General features: G+C 36.9%; 1 protein-coding gene across 1 annotated transcript in view; it reads left to right on the top strand.

Annotated features, from left to right (window-relative positions):
• Positions 1 to 21,538, top strand: part of NEK10 (NIMA related kinase 10) — a 122,183-nt gene that overhangs the window by 64,626 nt on the left and 36,019 nt on the right. Inside the window, exons 32-35 of the mRNA XM_030444638.1 lie at positions 974 to 1,084; positions 3,273 to 3,381; positions 4,701 to 4,753; positions 4,834 to 4,889. Coding sequence (XP_030300498.1) covers positions 974 to 1,084; positions 3,273 to 3,381; positions 4,701 to 4,753; positions 4,834 to 4,889 — 329 coding nt within the window. The remainder of the gene's footprint in view (positions 1 to 973; positions 1,085 to 3,272; positions 3,382 to 4,700; positions 4,754 to 4,833; positions 4,890 to 21,538) is intronic.

The following is a 21,538-nucleotide window of genomic DNA, read 5'->3' as shown; positions in this document are numbered from 1 at the left end:
GTTAGAATGTGAATCGCTAAAAGTCACTTTCCTTGAATAGTCAGAAAGCTTCCTGAATTCAGTGAATTTAGTTTGTGAATTTACATCTGTGATGTGATTATAAACTTTATCATAGATGGTAGAAAACTATAGCTTTATAAACATGACAGGTATAAGCAACTGTACAGAAACAGCACAGGAGATCCCTCTAAAAGTGTAGTACGTACCATAAAATTGTTATCAGTCTGAGTTGGTGTCATTGCTGTGACCAACAGCTGAAGCTTTATGTTTACTGTTGAAGCATAAAAGTGACTTTAAAATGTCAAAGAGCAAAGGAAGACACTTCCAATGAATTATCTATTGCAACTGTAAACCATACTGAAAGATATGTACTTTTTCAACCAGAAAATACAGGGAAAAAAGTATATAAAATCAGTTTTCTGTTAGACAGGTGAAGTATTTATTACCTCCCTCAGGAAGTTTCTAGTAAAGAGACATTATGAAATGTGTGAAGATTTACACCTTAAAAGAGCCTGTTAAAGCTGTGAGGAAGATTCACATTCATTTCTAGACACATTGAACAAAGGTCTGAGCTTCTTAAACGTCCATTGATTTCATCTGTTGTATCTCATTATAGCCAACATCAAATTTAGTCCAATGTTCTGTTAACTTGACCTGTAGGAAAATGTTCCAAATACCAGCACTTTGAGCAGGGAGGCAAATCTAACATTACATGGATTAGGATTATGGTAATGATCTTCAAGGCTAGAGGGATGGAGTTATATGATACTCCAAGCCTAACATAAGGGGCAAACTAAGGAGCATTATCATAATATGCCATTAAATCTGGTCTTGTACTGTTGTATATTACCATACTGTTAAATGCCAGTGTTCCTTTTTGCAGTGTAGCTACTTTTTTCAAAAATGCTACTGCTGCTGAGGTCATCTTTATGGGAGCTGTAATTGAAAATCCCTGTTTTGTTGTTTCATGTAGCTTCCTCCAGCTTTGCCATGCAACCTGAAAAGGAGAATCATTGAGAGATTCAAGAAGTCGCTCTTCAGTCAGCAGAGCAATCCTTGTAATCTGAAATTAGAAATGAAAAAGGTGAAGTACACCAATAATTACCTGAGGTCAACTTTGTCTCTCCTATTTGAATTCAGATAGTTAATATCTCAAAAATCTAAGTGTAAGATTCCATTTTTAGAAGGAAATATGTAGAATGCTCACTAATGACCCTTTATTTGGAAAATACGGTTTTAAGTTAACAGTTTCTGCAGATTGGTTTCAAGTTTGTGTCTGATCATCAGAGCATTTTAGTAAATGGATAAAACCTGCCAGCTACCAGTATGCAAAACCATACTTAATCTCATCAGATCTCAGAAAGAGAGGAGGAGGAGGAAAAAATGTAACTTTTTGTGGGAAAGCCTGATAAAATTTATGTAAGGTCTTAATTTATGTAAACGTTTCTTAATTTGGTATTGGTTTCCCAGAATTATTGATGGTTTGGAATGTATTCCTACTGAAACTGTGAGTTTTAAGAAAGCACTGCCCTAGAGTGCTTTGAATTTATAATACCTTGCCCCTGTGGCACAATATGTCAGAAAACAGTTCAGCGTCATAAATGTAAAGATGTGGCAGATTTTCAAGGATGGCATGGCTAAAGAACTGTGCCTGCATGTTTCCTGATGACATGCTGGGTGCTCTCCAGCAGAGAAGGAGCTAAGAACTAGTATCAGAATTTCTAAATATTCCTTCAAAATCTCCTGAGAAGACTATATGCAGCAGAGGATCTGAAAATTACATCCTCAGCATCTGTGTACTGTGGGAGCCTGTGAAGCTAAGATGTTTAATTTTTCAGTTGATGACAAAGCAATTATTAGGTATGCTCCTGTATCTAAAACTTGGTGATAAAGATAATTCTTTATCACTCACATAATTACATCCCTGTGTAATCTAATTTGATTGTCAACCACTTGTAATGAATTGTAGAATCTTCTAATCTTCTAAGTCAGAGTGGACTGACCCCAAATGATGAATCTTTCCTGTAGTGTTGTAATAAGTAATCCCAGATGCTTAAGTGCAAGGTAAGGTGGCTCCTTAGTATTTACATTGATAGTAAATTTGAAAGATAGTTGGAGATACCTCTCTGAGCCATTGGTTTTGTGCTAATTTGTCGTCCTGTAAATCAAGCTGTGATTTACATAAAACAATTCCTTTATTTCAGCTGAAATATTAAATCTAAGGAAATGTTTACTAACTGTGTATTAACTTCATGTTTTCAGGAAAGGATGCCCAAAAATACATAAGAAAAAGGAATAGTTTATTATAAAATTAATGTGATTTTCAGACATCCAGAAGTAAAGTAACCTATTTAAGTGTTATTTGCTCTAAAATTGTTTTAGCTTCAAAACAATTTGATTTAAACCTGCAGAAAAGGGAAGAAATACTTTATTTTAAAAGTAACTGGTACTAAATCAAATGTTTGATATACTGAATGCAATTCTGTGCATTTCTACCTTGAAGGAAATAGTTATAGAAAATATTACTAAAAAGCAACACCAAGAAGTACAGTTGGAAGGATGGAGAATTAATGAGCATCACAGAATAAATTGTACATATTTTACTTAAACCACTATCACAAATACATTGGGTAACATGGATATCATTTGGAGTAAAGAAGAAGAACCTAAATAGAGAAAAGAATTAGCTTGAACTCCTCCAGAAAAAGTTGAGGTTGTGCAATTTATGCAAATTAAATTAAAAAACCATGGGCTTTTAACTATGCTGAATTAGAAAGCCTAATTCAAGTAACAGACAAAAAGATTCCTCCAGTGATCACTGGTGCCATTATTTCTCCCAGCAGCAGCTGTCCTGTTTCTGTAACTGGAATCAACTGGTAACATGCTGCAGAAATACATAACTGGATTTTCCCTCCTGCCCACAAAAACATTTCCCTGTTAGAATTATTACAAATGGACATTTTCAAAACTAGATGTTCTTAAGTTTATTCTCAGTGCCCTTGTCCACAGACTCAAGTAGCTAAACTGACTTTCAGATTTCAGAACTGTTGGCATCCCTCTAATGGTTATTAGAGTTCTTGAAAATGGGCTAACAATTTAACTTGAAGGCCAAGTTCTGAAAACTGAGCCATTGTCTGTTTCTCTCCTAGGTTTGGGGGAATAAACTTCCCTGCTGATCTTACAGAAATGTATAGTTTATGAGATTTTACTCAGATAGTGAACAGGAAGAGTGGAGATTTCAGTAGTCCATTTTTTGCCTTTTTTTCCCCCAGCTTCTGCAAGGTTCTCCTGAACTGATTGAGCCCAGCTTACTCACAGCAGATTGGCATGTGGTACTCCTCTCTTCAGGTGGAAATATGTCTCTTCCAGATGAGCGAAAAGGTAAAGAAAGCAAAAAAAAAAAAAAAAACAAAAAAACAACAACAACAAAAAAACGCTCTTCAGTAGTATATATATTTCTAGTAAAGTGTATGGTATCAAAGCAGAAGGAATTACTGCTCTAAGATCTGTCTTTAAAGCCAGTAAACTTATATTGACTATACTGATTTTCATTGTCAGGGTTTGTTTGGGGTTTTCTTTGTGTTATTACTGGTAGAGTGTGGAGTTTACTACTACTGGAAGATTCTACTGAATTGAGAAATTATACTTTGCATTTACAAAGAAATATCAAAGCTGCTAATAACACAAGGTTCATAGATGAAAATCAATACAATGTTTGTTACGGAAAATATCCTACTTAGGATTTACATGTTGTTGCATGGGGTATTTAAAAAAACTATTTAAACCCTGTGTTGTTACTCTGTCATGTTTGAAACAGTTATACTGGAATGATTTAATTACCTTGCTAGATCAAGCCCTACAAACTTGAGAAGGGAAATGCTACATGTTGTAACATATCTATATGGTGTAAAGTGTATACATATACTTTAGAAAGTGAATAGTGTCAAATGTACTTTGGACTAGTGAAATCAAGAGATCCATCTTTAATCAAACCTCCCATCACTGACATCATTTGGGGTGGGGAACAGTTCAGAGACTTCTTTCATCATATGTCTCTGTGCAATGGACATAAGGGAAATGTAGAGCCTGTATTTTGGTCTTCATGCCACATCCATTCTTCTAGATACAGAAGAAGCTCTGTCATAATCCATGTTAGCATTTGTGTTGAAACTGGCATATCAGTTCCACAAATTACTGCAAAAAGTAAATGTAATTGTAGGTGTCAAATGTTACATTTGAGTATGAAATGAGTCCCTACAATCACTTGAAATATGAGCTTTATTATTCTTCCCAGAGACCACAATGTGATTTGATCAGATACTTAGTATCTACAATTTTTAAATTTCTTAACCTGCAAAGAATACTGTGTCCTCACAAACTGCAGTGGGCTGTGGGTCCTTTCCACTATAAATTTTAAGTGGGGAAGAGTAAGAAAGTGGCATTGCTGGGTTCAGTTACATTAAGTATTCAATATATTTGTCATCAGTTAGAAGTCTTCCATAATGTGATAACATTGCATGCCTCAAATATTCACATCATGCCATAAGATGCCTCCCACCTTTGCAGGGGGTCATTGTGGTAATTGGAATAAGCTGCTGATAATCAAGCATCTCAGGTTTGTATTGGAATTGCTAAGAAACTGATAAGGGAGCATAAACCCTGAATTCAGTATTGTAACATTACTTGCCTTTCACTTGAAGGTATTGTTGGTGCTTCTGATATAGCAGAAGGGATGACATATGAACAGTTGCAGGTAAGATATATTTATATCTGTATAAATGTATTGCTTTTAATAAAGATAATTTACTGAAAGTAATTTATTTTATCTTGCAGACTCTAATTGAGGAGGTTCTAGAGGAAAGTGGTTATTACAATTCCTCTTCTAACAGGTGAGTCTGTTCAATTTAAAAATAAAAGTTAGTTATGATGTGCTAAAACCAAATGTATCATATGGTTGTTTACATGACCCTGATACATGGTGTGTCATGATACATGGACAGGAATCTATGTGGGACATATTAGCTAATCTAAGCAGGGTTTTTTTGGCCACATCTGTTTTCCTCACTCAGATGATAGAGTAATACAAGATTGGTAGCATTTTCCTCACATTTTTCCCATATAAAATGATGGTTGAATAAAGTCTTAATTTAAATAAAGTATATTTTATTATAATACTCTACCATAACAAGGTTGAAAAGATGAAGCTGAAATATTTCGTAAGATCTTTGAGTACAGCACAACAAGCAGAAAAAGTGGTTGTGAGCACAAAAGTTCAAAAGATAAAAAAAAAATTTAATGGTGTTTGAAACTAGACAAATGCCTTGTCCTAGAAATGGTCTGTCTTTCTTGCAGTGAGTTTTGGGAGAACACAAGAAAGAAAATGCATGAAGAATAATATCCTTACAGTCCACAATATAAGCTTAGCATTTCTCATTCTTTTTATCAGTGTGTCCCAGAATATCATCTGGGATATTCTTTATTGCAAAATATTCATTACTTCCACCAAGTATATTTGTTCCTTGTCTTTGCAGTAATCAGCCTTTTAAAGCCTGGGATATTGCAGTTAGGTTTTCTAAAACAGATAAGCAAAGATATGCTTCCTCCCTAACCAGTATCATTAGAGATTAGAGAGGTTTTAAGAATTTATAGTTCCTGGTGGTTCAGTGATATTTTTCAATTCCATATTATCTCTCCAATCTTTTTTGTATGGATAGACTCCAGCTTGTAAAGTTTCAAATATTGGTCTGAATATTTTTATAGGCTTCTCTTTAAACTGGAATTCCAGCCAACGAGTGTCTTGCAGCTGGCAGCTGTAAATATTGAAAAATCATGGTTCAGCAGTCCCAATATAAAATAATAATTCACTCTTTAAAATTTCAGGATATATTTTAATCATGTGCACAAATCACGCTTGCAGCCGTGAGGACTAATAAACTTTTTATAAATATTATCAGGTGTTTTAAATTTTTGGCCTAATTACAATCTCCCAAGATCTGGAGTAGTAGAAAAAATCTTGCACAACTTGTAGAAACAAACAAACAAAAACCACTACCTCCCCCCCAAAAAAAACCCCAAACCCAACAACAACAAAACAAATGAAAAAAACCCCCACAAAACCCAAAAAAAGGCTCTCATTTTTAACATCAAAATCTAGCAATTCTTATTATAAATGTATACATGTGCTGTAGCTGTAAAGGCATTTACCTCACAAATAGACTGGCAAAAAGCATCTGACAAAATTAACTGTAATGATGCAGCTGTGTGCTGAATATAGACTTGAGTATTTTACACAAACTCCTATAAAAATAAGATATCTATTAATGGAGACCATAGAATATCTCAAGTTGAAAGAACCCATAAAGATCATTGAGTCAACTCCCTATTTCTTGCAGAACTATTTAAAACTAAGCCATATGACTCAGAGCATTATCCAGACACCTTCAACTTGCTTGTTGCTTTACCACTTCCCTGGGAAGCCTCTTCAAGTGACAGACCACACTCTGAGACAACTTTTTCCTAATGACCAGTTTGAATTTTCCCTGACTCAGCTTCATTTCATTGCTTTGTGTCCTAGTGCTTTAATCACTGAATGTAAAGGATGCCTAAAGTTTGCAGACTGGGATGTTAGTGTTTGCAATATGTAACAGGAATCCCACAAGGATGTACATGAGAGTAACTGCTGTAAAATATTTATCACTCTGTTTTTCCTGATTTATTCAGGACTACTTATTTTTCTGCTGTGCTGGAATTTGCTAGAGAGTAGATGTTCTGTAGAATCTCAATTTTCTACATTTAAAAAAATCTTTAACTTAGAGGAGACATGAGTATATTCTTCATAGCTGCACAGGATGACAACACAGCACAAGGCATTATTCTCTATGCTGTTTGTCCTGCAGAAGGAAAAAAAAAAGAGTAAAGGTAAAGAAGTACGTTTCCACACATGCATAAATGCTGGAGATGGCCAGTGAATACTCAGTATCGTTCTTCACATTGGGGGGTGTGTGGTGTTTATTTGATTTTCCTGGGAGCACAGGAAAATGGGAAGACACATCTTGTTTCCCTTGAGTCATGCAACTTCAGCAGTGCTGATAATATGTTGACCACAGCAAAGTGCTGATTTTTGCTTTGGTCAGGGGACTTGTAGCAAAGACAAAGTTCATTTTGGAGCAGATGAAAGGAATGACATGAGATCTTGTAGGTACGAATCTCCTTAGAAGTTTTGAAGTATAATGTCTAGATTTGGTATTTTTTTTTCTTCTTGCTTTGAATTGTTAATGTGCAGGTATAACAGCTATTGTAGACTTTGACCAACTGCACTGCGTTTGTGTCACCCTAGCATGTCCTGAATTTAGCTGACAAGTGCAAAATAGACATTCTGCAGCCCAGATGATGATCTGTTGCCAGCAACAATATGGACCTTTGATTTTTCACTATGCTTTAAATCCAATTACTGCTGTGATTCTTAGTTATGTTTGGCTCCCCTGTCACTATTTCATTACTTCTTTTCCAGATAGGTTCTATTCTCAAATAATTTACTATTTATTTCTCTTCCAGCAAATTGACAGACCATACTTTACCCTTGGCTGTCAAAACCCTGTCACTATTTTCAGAGGACTTAGAATCATAGAATTGGCTGGGTTGGAAGGGACCTCAGAGATCATCAAGTCCAACCCTTGATCCACTACCGCTGCAGTTCCCAGCCCATGGCACTGAGTGCCACATCCAGTCTCTTTTTAAATATCCCCAGGGATGGAGAATCCACTACTTCCCTGGGCAGCCCATTCCAATGTCTGATCACCCTCTCCGTAAAGAAAATCTTTCTAATATCCAACCTAAACTTCCCCTGGCACAACTTAAGACCATGCCCTCTTGTCTTGCTGAGAGTTGCCTGGGAAAAGAGACCAACCCCCACCTGGCTACACCCTCCTTTCAGGGAGTTGTAGAGAGTGATGAGGTCTCCCCTGAGCCTCCTCTTCTCCAGGCTGAACACCCTCAGTTCCCTCAGCCTCTCCTCATAGGATCTGTGCTTGAGTCCTTTCACCAGCCTGGTTGCCCTCCTTTGGACCCGCTCCAGGACCTCAATCTCCTTCTTGAACTGAGGGGCCCAGAACTGGACACAGTACTCGAGGTGTGGCCTCACCAGCACTGAGTACAGGGGCAGAATCACTTCCTTGGACCTACTGGCCACGCTGTTCCGGATACAGGCCAGGATGCCATTGGCCTTCTTGGCCACCTGGGCACATTATTGGCTCATGTTCAGCTTAAAAGACTTGCCATATTTTCTAAAGTATGCCTTGCTCAATGCCATTCAGACTTTCAAGCTTAAGCAAGTTTGTTTTCTTTTGGTTTTTTTTTTTTTTTTTAATTCTCACACTCTCTCCGAATAGCCAAACAGTCCAGTTTTATTAGCTGTCCAGCACTGAAGGATTAATTTGGCTAGAAGACCTGCATCATTAGGTTTTGCCTCAAACTCTTCAAACAGCTTAAGCAAGCCAGAAAGACAAATCACTTCTCAAGCTTCCCTGCAAGTCACTTCTCAGTGTTCACCATAATGTAGTTTTATTCCACCAAGCAAAGTGATTTGTAGCCCTCAGAGGGACATACTGTCAGCTATTCTTTTAGCTAAAACTGTTTTGAGCCTTCCTCTCTTTTATACACAGTGAACCATTTCAGAAGGAACTGCTCATTTTCCAGTTCCACATACCCTGTAGCTTTCCTGGGATCCCTTTCTTAGAAAACTATTTGGAGAAAAGCTTTAGAAAAAGTGCTAGAAGTAATTAATATCTTCATCTTGTTTGTTTTAGGGGATTGCACCTATTTTTAAATGGAGATGGGGAAAAAAATGAACTCCTAATGCTCAAAAGTCCTCAGAACACATAAACTTGATTTGTGAAGCTGTAAGTTTTAAAAGGTGTTTCTTCATTTTATGGCCAGATTTTTTTCATGATTTCTGACCAAGTTAACTTGACAGTATCTCTTCCGTTTGTTCTAAGGCGAAAAGGTAAATTCTGTTTTGGAACAAAGAATTCCACAGTTGCTATGCAATGACACAAGACATGCACTATTGCTAAAAGAGCTATTAAATGCAGAATAGATAGCAATAAGGCAATCTCCTACCACATAATGGAGCACACTTTATAGAGAAAACATTCTGATTTTTTTTTCCCCATATTTTCTACTGTTTTTGGATTTGTGTGCATTGTCCTTCTTTCCCATCGCTGTTGCCACTTGCTGTGCTCCCAAATTCCAGGAATTTAGGTGACTTTAGGTGAGGTGAGGTGATATGAAAATTGCAGTAGGATGAACACACTGTCTAAAGGGTTAAAAATTATGTAGACAACTTGACTGGGAGATGGAAGAAACATGAATACTTTAGAAACTGTGACAGCTTCATGAGAAAAATGTCATGCTTCCCCCTCCCCATTTCATTATAATAGTAATTACTAGCTCAATACCAGTCATTTCATGGGGATTAATGACCAGCTGAGCATAATGACCCTCAGCTTTATCTTGAATAATCAACTTGTGCCCGTTTATCACAAATCTCCTGAAATTACTCCGCAATCCAATTGTATTACTTATTTATACAGAAATTTGGTAAACATGCCTTATAAAAACCAGCCTGCAATGTTCCAAAATTACTCTATTCATATCCATTGTGCCACACTCTCTTTTTTCTATTCAGTTTAATATTATACTGCACAAGAGGCGAGCTCCTTGTTCTTTGTGAGCCTATGTATGAACAGGACAATGAATACTAGCTTCCAACTTTTATCATGCTTTTTTAATATTGAAGTAGACGTGTAATACTCAAAATTGGCTCAGAAAACTATTTTTGATAAATTGTGTTAACAGATGTAATCCAAGCAGAAACTCAGCTATATAAGAGAAGATTTGTTATAAACAAAAATAGCAATGATCAGAGACAGGAGCTACGCTCAGCTGAGTTCCATACCTCTGTTGTGGTTTAGCCCCAGTAGTCAGCCCTACACAGCCACTCACTCACTGCAGTGGGAGAGGGGGAAAATCAGAAGGATTAAAGTGAAAAAGCTCCTGGCTTGTGATAAAGACAGTTTAATAGTTAAAGCAAAAGCTGCACATGCACATACAAGCAAAGCAAAATTAGGAATCTGCCTGCTTTTCCCATCAGGAGGCAGATACTTAGCCATTTTCATCATGCCAACAGTTACTTGAGAAGAACACGAGTTCCATAACTCCAAACATCATTCCACTTCCTTCTTCTTCCCCCAGCCTTTTATGTTGACCATGACATTGTGGAGTATCTCTCTGGTCAGCTGGGGTCAGCTCTGTCACCTCCCAGCTTCCTTGTGCACCCCCATCTTATTTGCTGGTGAGGTGGAATGAGGAGCAGAAAAGGCCTTAACTCTGCATACGAACCTTTCAGCAGAAATGAAAATATCCCTTTATTATCAACACTGTTTTTCCCCAAATCCAAACATATCCCCATGCCAGCTACTATGAAGAAAATTAACTCCATCCCAGCCAAAACCTATACAAGCTCGTATGACCAGAGGTCTGGTTATGAGAGAAATGTTGTTTCAGCATTAGTTTTGGAGGGAAAAATATGGTTGCAATGCAAGTAAGAATAGAAGGAAAAAGTCTTCAAAATCAAGTGCATATATTGAATTGTTGTCACTTGTAATTTTCATAGCTTTGTTCAATTCAGTCTCTTCGATTGCTACTGGATTTCTGGAATTAGGGAAGCAAAAATTCCTGTAGTTTTCTATTTTATGAAGAGGAAAACTGTAAAGTCTGGCTCTAATAATAGCTGCACATTTTAAAGTACTTAATTAATAGCTCAAGTTATTATTCACAGAGGGATAATATAGCTCAAGAATCTGAATTTTGCCTCTTAGAGGCAGCCCTCATTTGTATTGAGTCCATGTTGCATGAGTACATTGTTTGAAAATACAAATGCATTAATGGAGCTTCTTGTAGCTGCATATTTATACCATATTTGTTCTTTTACATTAATGCACCTCTTTAATTGTATTGCATGACTAATGGATTAAAATTTGTCTTTAGCTTAGTTATTTTATTTTTTTAAAATGTTTTGTAACAGTGCTCCTGGAATCTGAAGCGGTTATTTTGACTTAGTGATATCTAGGTGATTTAAGACACTGTGCTACTTTCTATTCCATTCTGTCACCACTTCCTGCTAATGTTGCCCAACGTTTTCTGATAATCATTTTCTTCTTCCAAAACGTTGCCCATGTTGATTCTTACTTCTTGCATCTCAAACGCACAAAAGAACATTGTTTTGGCCAAAAATGTTAAGTCGTACCAGCAATCTGTTGATCTATACTTCTTCCCAAGTAAGTAAAAAAGTTTGACATAGCTCAGCAGGTTTGTTTTTTTCCCTTAAATATCCATTGCTGCAAGAGTCTTTGATCTCCTCATCTGCAGTTCTGAGGCTCTCAGCTGAGGGTGTGTGTGGCCCTGTAATCATGCAGCCCTATTCCCACAGACTAATATTCATTACATTTTTTGGGTTAGCTGTGTTTCCACTAAGAGGCAATATTGGGCTACCTTTGCTGAATCACAGATTCTACAGAAATTAGAAGAGGAGCAACATGAAAATTCAGGGTAGCAATTGATCCTGACTTCAATTTCATCCAGCTCCTAGGGTAAGGGAGTGACTGATCCTTGTCACATTGATGAATGTAGTGTTCCAATGACAATGAAATGAGTGGCCAAATGATGGGTCAAAAGACAGCTGCTGGATGGAGTTCACCACTGCACATGGTAGTAGCCACACTGCAACTTTTCATGCTTACTAGAGACATATTTTTTACTATAGACACTATAGATAGACTCACCACCATTTGCTGTACTCCAAAGATACATGTGCAATGATTCCCTAATAATGGGAAAGCTAGGGCTCTGGAGAAATTATGATTTATAATCTAGAGAAAATATATGCCTTAGATCCCAGGGTATTAGTAGCTTTTCATGCCAAGGTCAGATGGCCAAGTCTGGAAAACTCACTGCTAACTGGATTGTTTGAGAATTGATGGAATGTTTGGATTACTTCAGGAATGGCCAGTAATCTAATGACACACAAGGAGGATTTGCATTGTCTGATATTACAATACAATGAAGAAGCCCCCACTTTGGGTAGTAAATCAGTCTTGGTTTAGGCTTCTTTTTTTTCTGTGAATCAGAACAGTAGGAACTGCAGCAGAAAAACTGTTTATTGAGCTAGCAGGCAGCATCAGGACTACTAGATTTGATTAGTATCAGGGCTAATGGGTATAAAAGACTTAGATGTAGAACCTGTCTGTAATTCATGAAACTGCATTGTGTAGAAGTGGTCCAGGGATCCATCTAGTGCAAGTACCAAAATAATCTGATCATGTGATGGAACTATGTTTGACAAAAAAACTTCGCACTTCACTCAATTTAAGATTCTCTTCAGCAATAACAAATAAGGAAAAGTGCATTTCAGCTCTTGTTGGAAAGCATCAAGGAGCACCTGGCCTCAGTTTTGGTGGATTGGTAGGTACCAAACATTACTAAAGTTCAGCAGTGAGTAAGCAGACACAAGTGGAAATTCCTGAAGTCCACACTGTCTGTAGCAAAAGTGCATGTTTATGAAGCTGTCTGTCAGCATGTGGACTGTGAGAATGAGTGTTTTCAACACTAGGCAGATGGCTCTGATCCCTTGCAGAGATCACATGTCCTCAGCTCTCAGACTTTTTTTTATGAGCTTCCCATCTTTGAGTAGAAGCATCTGTCACCACAGACTTGTTTGGCTGAGATAAGGTGGGTTTGCTCTTGCAGTTCTGAAGCAAGTCTTCCAGTTTAGGGAAAAGATTTACTTTGAGACTGACTTCTGTGTGTCTGAGATGTCTGCTTGGCCAGAGTTCTTGTATAAAGCATGGATAAAGTCTGTCAAGTAATGTTAAATGCTTAAACTGCGAAGATTGATCCCATACCTTGTAACTGTGAGTAGTGGGGAATTCTTACTTCCAGTATATACTAACTACTGATTTTTTTTCCCTGACAGGTATCTCTACTACCCAAGGGGAACAAGGAACTGTTCAGCAAAAGAAGAGAACTTGTAATTCTAAACAAAATGTTCAGAACTGTTAGTGAGTCAACATGCCCTTACTTCAGCTTAGGCTGTCAGATTACCAAAGGGGCAAGCCTTGCTCATGAAATACCATCCAGATGGAATTCCTGTGTGGGACAGTTTGAAGACACCTCGTGTTATTTCAGGATGATACTGTTAACTTTATCTTTGTTTACAGCATGAGCACTTTACAAGAAAAAGTGTTTCCATGAAAGATGCTTCCAGACTTTTACATTAGGAGTAAAACTCAGATCCCAACAGTACATATCTTCTATTTTTGTAATTTTAAAAAATTATTTGCTGCATAGTCATGTTTTTTTGAATAATAGTTGTAATATGACAAAGCAGAAAATGTATATAGGTTCACAGGCCCAGGATTAGAAACAGTTTAAATACTATCAGTATGATTTTTATAGTTACATGGAACTTCTTCACTTACATTAGGATGGTAGAAAATTCCCATGCTGGTTTGACGTGTCTATCGGCATTATTTGCAACTGGTTTAGCTCCTGAAAGTACTGCTATTTTAAAAACAGATGGGTTTACTGCTATTTCAAAATTTCTGTGTATTATAGGTCTATCTTTAGTAACACATTGTACAGATCTGTATATATAAATGTGGTACACATATACATTTTATCTACACAGTCATTTACTGTTTATCAGATTAAGTCAATAAATGCTTTGCTGCTAATCAAAACTCTAGAACTTAAAAACACTTTCTGAATTTCAGTATTTTTTCACTGTGTATTATGTGGAGATAAAAATGTCTCACTGCAGTAGCAGAAAAGCTATTTTTTGTCTATGGTTTAGTAAGGACTACTTGTTAAGTACAAAGGCTTTTCTCTGCATTTGATTCAGTGACAATGATAACTGCTGAAAATAACCAGATTGCACTTGGAGCATAGAGCTCTACTAACTGTTGAAAATTAGTAACATTATGGTAATCACATGTTTACTCATAGGCAATTTGATGCAGATATATTTTGTATAAAGTTCATAGTGTGACAAATATTTGCTTGGGGTTTTTTTAGCCAGAGCTTTGTTTGCAACTATCAATATCTAAGTGGCATTTATTTCAAATTCAATTCAATTCAATTTCAAACAATTCAAGTCTATTATTTCCCTTAACTTTTCACTTCACCATCCTGATTTGTGAAGAAGTGAAAAGGGACCCAATGGGCAATGTAAATAACACCAACAATAATAAAAATTAACAATATATCATCTTTTGTTATAGATCTAATACAGAAAGTTATCAGGAGCTATCTGGCCTTCTATACAGAGGTAGAGTAGTGATGTCAAAGATCTGTTAATGGTCAAGATATAATAGGAAAGGCACCACTAGCAGGTAGCTGCAGATTCCACCACGAATCGCAATAGATTATGCATTTCCTGCAAGGTTTTCAATGAAAAACCATTCAGAGTGTTAGATTTGCTCTGCTAGAATGAAGAAATGGAACACAGTGTGGTTAAATCTGATGGATTATAAAGTAAATCCACACTGCATATGGTGGCCAATGGAACCGATTACACTGATATTTTATAAAAAAAGACTTAATTTAAATAAAAGATATTCTGGTCCTACTCAAATTGCATATGAATTTTCAATAATTTTCCATTAAAATCGTGTAAAGCGAATCTACTTAAATTAAGCTATTTTAATATATTTTTAAGGAAATGTCTTATAACTTTAAATTGTCAAAGTACTAGTACCTTAGGAATAATTTGGACCTTATTTCAACCATGTTTTGAAGTGTTTTTATCTATATTTTGTCTGGATTTGTGTGATAATATAGTGGTTTTGTTGGAAAATAGAGTGTAATTAATTACTCGTATTGTGTTTCTCTTAATACATTTTTCATTCTGTTACCTTTGAAGCAAATTTCATGCTTGCACATTGATGGCATGTACAGCTACAAAGTCAGTGGGCTTTTCTGTTTCTTTCCTATGTTCACTGGGATTTATTTCTTTTGCCCCTTCCTGGCAACTGAACTGACATGCTGGCTGTTGTAGGAAAGAGCTGATGCATTTTACATGCTGGGCAAATAACTACCACAGGATTTATAATCTAAGATGTTAAGTGTTTTATGGCATTAGTACATAGGTGCACTCCACTGAAATCAGAGTCCATCGTGTTCCCCACTGTATGAAAAGTAACCAAAGCCATTTCTGCCATGAATAATTCCTGTATGGTTAAATTCTGTATAGATACTATAGATAAAGTGTATTTAAGGAAACACAGAAACCAAAAAAAATAAGTTGCCCAATATAAAACAGCAAATCATCAGCAAGTTAGAGAACGGGACCTACACCTCCAGAGTTCCAGTCTAGTGCATAACTGATATCCTTCATGGTATCCTCTTTTCTCATATGCTTGTACTCTTTAATATAAGCTGTGCAAATATAAGAAAAAAAAATATAGCTGTAATTATTATTTAGCTAACTTAAAAAGATTGCACAAAGTTTGTTGCTAAAACTGTACTGAACTACAGCTGAGTTTTGATTATTTGTGTCAGTCTAAACTGTGACTTATGTTGGCCTCTTTGCTTGGCTGCAGTGAAGTACCTGTAGTATGTAGTTTTCTGTCTTCTATTACTCATACTTGCACCTACTTTTTATGGTCATTTAATTACAAGTACTTCCTCAGGAGAATGCACTGTATTTTCTGTAGCCTGATTTATATAAGCTTTGCTCTATCTGAATAGTTTCCCAGACTCCTGCCATATCCCCGAATAATCAAATCTTGACATTGGGTCAAATCATTAGTTTTATTCCATTAGGGAATCTACAGTCACAGAATATTGTATTTAAATACTGCATTTCTTAGAGTTTCTGTAACTTAGAGAATTTTATTGCCTGATTATTGGTATTTCAAATAAAAAAAATTGACAGGTAGTTGATGAATTTATGGAATTATGTTAATTAAAGAAGAAAGGCCAAAAATATTCCTTGCTTAAAGCAAGAAAGCTTCTAGCATTTACTTCTGTTAACTGAATAATATATACAGCTTTAGCATCCATGAATTCTGTCTTGCTTTTGTGAAGAAGTGGTAATTCTGAATAACTGCATTACAGGAGATGTGAAATAGGAAACCACTTGACAATAGTTGGTTTTGACTGCATGAGTTTGCCATGCATTTGAATTTAAAAACTTCTCAACTGAAGGTTTCATCATTCAATTTGTCTGGGTAACCAACAGCAACTGGAAAAAAAGGTCCTCTAATTAGATACTCTCTGTTCAACTGTTCTCAACAGGAAATGGTGAGAATTGTAATGACAAAACAACTAATTTTAAAATACTTGACTTTTACGTCCTCAGATTTCCTACCAAACCAAACCCTTGCATCTAATGTGTTTTTGCTTCTATATTGTCCAGTGTCATATTTTGACATATCCTCTTTCTTTCCCAGCACTTCTGTGTTTGTAATTTCACCACCAGGACATGGTCCTTGACTTAAGATGAAACTAAATCAGTTTTGTTCAAATTTAGAGGTACTGTATCTTCAGTACTGTCTTTTGTTTGCCTCCATCTCCATTGGTGCAGTGTAAACAAATATATTGTCAGGAGTTAGCCTCAGCAGTAGCCAGGAATCAGTAATCCACTGCAAACAAAAGCTTGCTTGCAAAGAGAAGATTTTTGTATATGTGTGTTTGTATATATTTATATAATGTATTTCCATTATTTTTAAGGTAATATATATAAATCTTACCAGTCTAATTCAAGAATAATTATTAGTTTATATCTGTTGCAGAAAATGAAAAAATAATAATTCAGTCAAAATTGTTTTACCAACACTTCTTAGCTTTTCCTCATCTGGGAGGTTGTGCTCACCCTTTCAGTGTTCCAAGATCAGTGGTTTTGTTCTTGTGGAGGTGCTACCATGAGTTGTCAGCATTGAGTGTCCTGTGCTGTAAGGATTAGGATGTTCATATCCATGTCTCCTTCTTCCTCACTCCAGGATCCACTGCTTGGGATGATTTTTATGCATGTAATAACACACTTTTACATCTTTGCTATTTCTTCTTTGCAGCTCCATGATGCATCTGGATTTTTAATATAGGGTGCATTTTACATGTAGTGGATACTGCTTTTTTTTTTTTTCCCTCTAAGGTAGTTCTAAACACAGTTTTGTCCAGGTCTGCATTTCATTATTCATCATGGTTGAATTGTTCAGAGTCACCAGTAACAAGTCTGTGCCTCATTTCTTATCATCCCATACTTGTACTGCTCTATGCTGCAGCCTATATCTCCACTTCTCAAGGCCTCTTCTGTTGGACTAGGCCTGTATCTCTTCAACCACGATGTCTGAGTCATATGAATGTCTTATTCTGCATAGAGTAACTTTTTTACTGCTATTTATACAAAACTATGGTGGTACTATACAAAGCCAAACAAAGGTAAAACAAATGCAAGGTACACAGCTGGTCAGTTATAGGAACTGCAGACACAGCTACAAGCAAGTGAAACAAAGCTGCAGGCACATCAAGATGTTCAGACAGAGCAAAGCTGACAAGCCTCAGTCCTGAAACCTTGCAAAGATTACTACCTGAAAGGAGGTTATAGGGAGATGGATGCTGGCCTCTTCTCCCAAGTAAACTGGAGGAAATGGCCTGAACTTACACTAGGGGTGGTTTAAACCAGATTTGAGGAAAAATTTCTTTACTGAGAAAGTAGATAGGCATTAGAATAGGCTGCCCAGGGAGATGGTGGAGTCACCATCCCTGGAAGTATTTAAAAACTGTGTAGATGAGATGCTTCAGGACATGCTTTAGTCGGTGGTAGAGATAATGATATATATAAAAATATTTATATTGTTTGTTTTTTTTATGCGGGGTGGTGTTAACAGTTGGTCACAGTGACCTTAAAGGTTTTTTCCAACCGTGACAATTCTGTGATTCTGTGAAATTCAGTGCAAAGCTTATGGCTTGTTAGCACTGGTTCTGCTGCATCTCAGAGCTACATGATTACATCTTTCAGAACTTCTCAGATTGTGCTGACTTTTGCTCCTATAGCCTGTGGGCTGCTCTCCATGCACTCAAAAGGTGTAACACAGTGGCAATATTCCTATGTGTCTGAGAAGGAGGCCTTGTTGCTAAATTGTGATCACTACTTGTCTAGCTGACCAGCAATCTTAATTTAAGAGCAATAAGGTTACAGAGCTTGCCAAAATGATGAGTGGTAGTGCTGATTGTGTGGTCAGGACTTGTTCATGGCTGATACAAGTGGTCAGATAGCTGTCTTTCAGAGCAGCAAACAGTGCCACAGCAGGGTAAAAAAGAAAAGATAAAACCAGCAGATCCACCATACAAGGCAGCAAACTATCCTGTTTGCCAATGATGTGGTCTGAATACTGAGGACTCACTGCCTATGCATCTGGTGCAGCCTACGCTGCAGTGCTGAGGAGTGAGAAGGAGCACTGGCTTTGTGAACAGCACAGCATATGCCTGGAAACTGTGGAGTTCCAGCAGCCTGTGGGTGTCTTGGATCCTTGCTAGTAATGCTGCGTGAGGAATAGTTTGGCTGTTGCTACTTCAAGCTACAGAAAAGATTGTGTTGACTGTGAGGACATATTATTGGAAGCTGGTCAGATAATTTGCTCTGTTAGCCTAATTTTGATTTTGTCATCTTTGTCATCATGGCAACTGACATGTTGTCAGTCCTCAGGCAACACAGGGTTGGACTTGTCCCATTGACTACTTTTCTTCTGCGGTATAATATGTATATGTTCTACCAATATATAAATACAATAATTGAAACAATGATGTAATCAATGAAACAATGTTTATTGATTTCATTTACAAGGAACAGATTGCCCAAGAAAATTGGTGGAGACCCCCTCCCTGAAAGTGTTCAAGGCCAGGTAGGTTGAGACTTTGAGCAACCTGGTCTAGTGGCAAGTGTCCCTGCCCATGCAGGGAGGGTGAAACTAGATGATTGTTCACATTCCATCCAACCTAAACCATTCTGTGATTTTTAAAAATCTGTTTTCTTTAACAGATTGAGGAATAGAAGGTTTACATTTCTTTAGCTTGATCATGAGGATTAACTCTTTGCCTTTCCCCAGACAGGCCATGATGATGCGCTTTGGCAGAACATGTCAGTTTGATGCAGTGGGTCTGATGCACTGTCCCCCAGCTGATGGCACAGCCTGTGCCTGAAGGGTATTGTATCTGTTGTGATTAATTTACAGTCCAAACACAGCTCGTGAAAGCAACCTGGGGGCAGTACTATACCAAGCAGAAGCAGGACTGACCCATTTGTCACCTGTTAGCAGCATTGATATGAATGGTTTTCTTCTGAAGACCTGTAGGAGCCAGCAGCAGTGCAGTAAACCCTGAAGGTTTTTGTAAAGCTCTGCTAGTCTTAAATTATGTTGTGCTGAATGGATCATTTCTGCAATTAGGTTTATACTTCAGAGACAAGGGGGAATAAATAAATGAGAGAGGTGTAGCACTCTGTAACTGCAGACAGCTATTTTTTAAGGTATCTTCAGTGAGCCTTCAATTAACATTGACCTATCCATCATCTTCCCTTCTTTGAGACACACAGTTCCTGGGCTCTTTTACATGCAGTCTGAATACCCTCTCTGAATAAGGAAGCCTGCAGTTAATTAAAGCTTTGCCTTGAGTGACCTGCCCACTGCCTTTCAGAGAGTTTTTCCTGAGTTCATTATTAAATTATGATGTACTGATAGTGTTGTTTTTTTAATTGAAAAAGAATTATACAGTGGGTGGAAAGAGATTTTGTGACACGAAACAGTGGTGGACAATGAGAAATACTATGTTCCTGAACAGGTGAATCAACAATGAACTTACTGCTCATAGCCCTTCCCAGAAAGAAGTGATTGCTGAGAGCCCTGCTGATGGAAATCAGTGGGTACAAACCATTTTTTACCAATAGGAAATTCACTTGGTATTAGTATTTCACCAGGTGAAACAGTCTTGTTGACAGAGCAGATTTAGAGAACAACTATCAAAAAAATCTGGAAAACGCAAAGCCCAATAGTAATAATTCAGCACTGGTCTGCTGAAATCATTATACACTGTAGAGCATTTTGAGTATCTGACCAGGCTACTTCTCTATAGTTTCATTTGCTGGGACACAAGACTTCCCATAAATAATTTTTAAATGTAGGACAACATTAGTCTTTCCAAGAATGAGATTCTATTAGTCTACTCCCTGCATTTTCTGAAACCTGTGTATTTGCTTTGGTGAATCTAGTGCTGAGGTCACACACAGAAGATCAGGGCACGTTGCTCTAGAACCTGGAGATCAAGGAGTTCTTGCAGAGGAAGAACACTTGCAGCTTTTTTTTAACCAATGTAACATAAAACCCCATGCAATATGGCTGCAATATAGAGCTAAGGCAGTGGGTAAATGCCCATCATGCAGACCATCCTGGTGAGATTACAACTTGTTTTGTTTTGTTTAAGCTCCCACTATAAAAGAATTTTGGAAGTTGGCAGTGCCCTTTTGGAAGATGCATAGCTTTTATCAAATTGATTTTTCTAAAAAGAGGTATTAGTAATGGGAAAAGATAATCTCCCTATCGACCCAAACTTTGCCAAATCATTGTAGTATCCAAGTTTTAATTCTGATTTTAAGTTAATTCTTAACCTATTCTTCTATCACCTTTTTTCCAATTGCTTCATGTATTCAAGAAGCAATTCATTCTTTTTGTCAGCCTATGAAGATAAGATAGCATACTTATATGTGGGAGAGAAATGGATTTCCTCAGGCTATTTTCCATGATTTGTTTTTTGATTCTGTGTGTTTCTCTGTAGCTCCACTGTTCTTTCATATACCTCAGCAAGATCTAAAAGATATCCTTAGTTCTTCAGCCAATCATCCTTGGCAACAGGATGAATCTTTTGTTTTCTGAAGAGATGTTACCCATCTTTTTTGACTGTGCATTTGTTTGCCCTGTCTGGACTCATTCCTACTTATCAGGCTGCATATTGCAAGTATTCACTGTTTGGTGTTTCTAAAGGTAAAGCCCAATGCATTGCATTCAAATAAACATCAAAAATATTGAAGGGCATCCTAAAACATGTTTCACCATAATCTATACAAAAAAGCCACTGAATTTTGGGCTGAATTTCCATAACCATCAGTTTAGCACTATTTATTTTTTTTTTAAAGTTTTTCCTCCTGAGGCAAATGATATATTTGCTTTGCACTAAAATGTGTTAATTGCTTGACAGTAATTATTCTACATATTTGCTTCATTAGCAAGTAAAATATTAAGGTTTAAATATCCTTAATGGTAGGGACTAACATCCTCTGGCTTTGACTCATTCGCATGTTTACACAAAGCCTTTAGATTTCTTGAATGTTTTAATACTAATCTTTCATATTTGGGCTAGGTTTTTGCATTTTTTCCCATTCAGTTTTAGAGGGAGATGAAGATTATTACTGTGTATCTCTGTAATGACATGG

The sequence above is a fragment of the Calypte anna genome, chromosome 2 (genome assembly GCF_003957555.1).
Source record: "Calypte anna isolate BGI_N300 chromosome 2, bCalAnn1_v1.p, whole genome shotgun sequence".
NCBI lineage: Eukaryota > Metazoa > Chordata > Aves > Apodiformes > Trochilidae > Calypte > Calypte anna.
The sequence above is the reverse complement of the archived record's forward strand: the minus strand, read 5'-3'. Positions and strand labels throughout refer to the sequence as shown.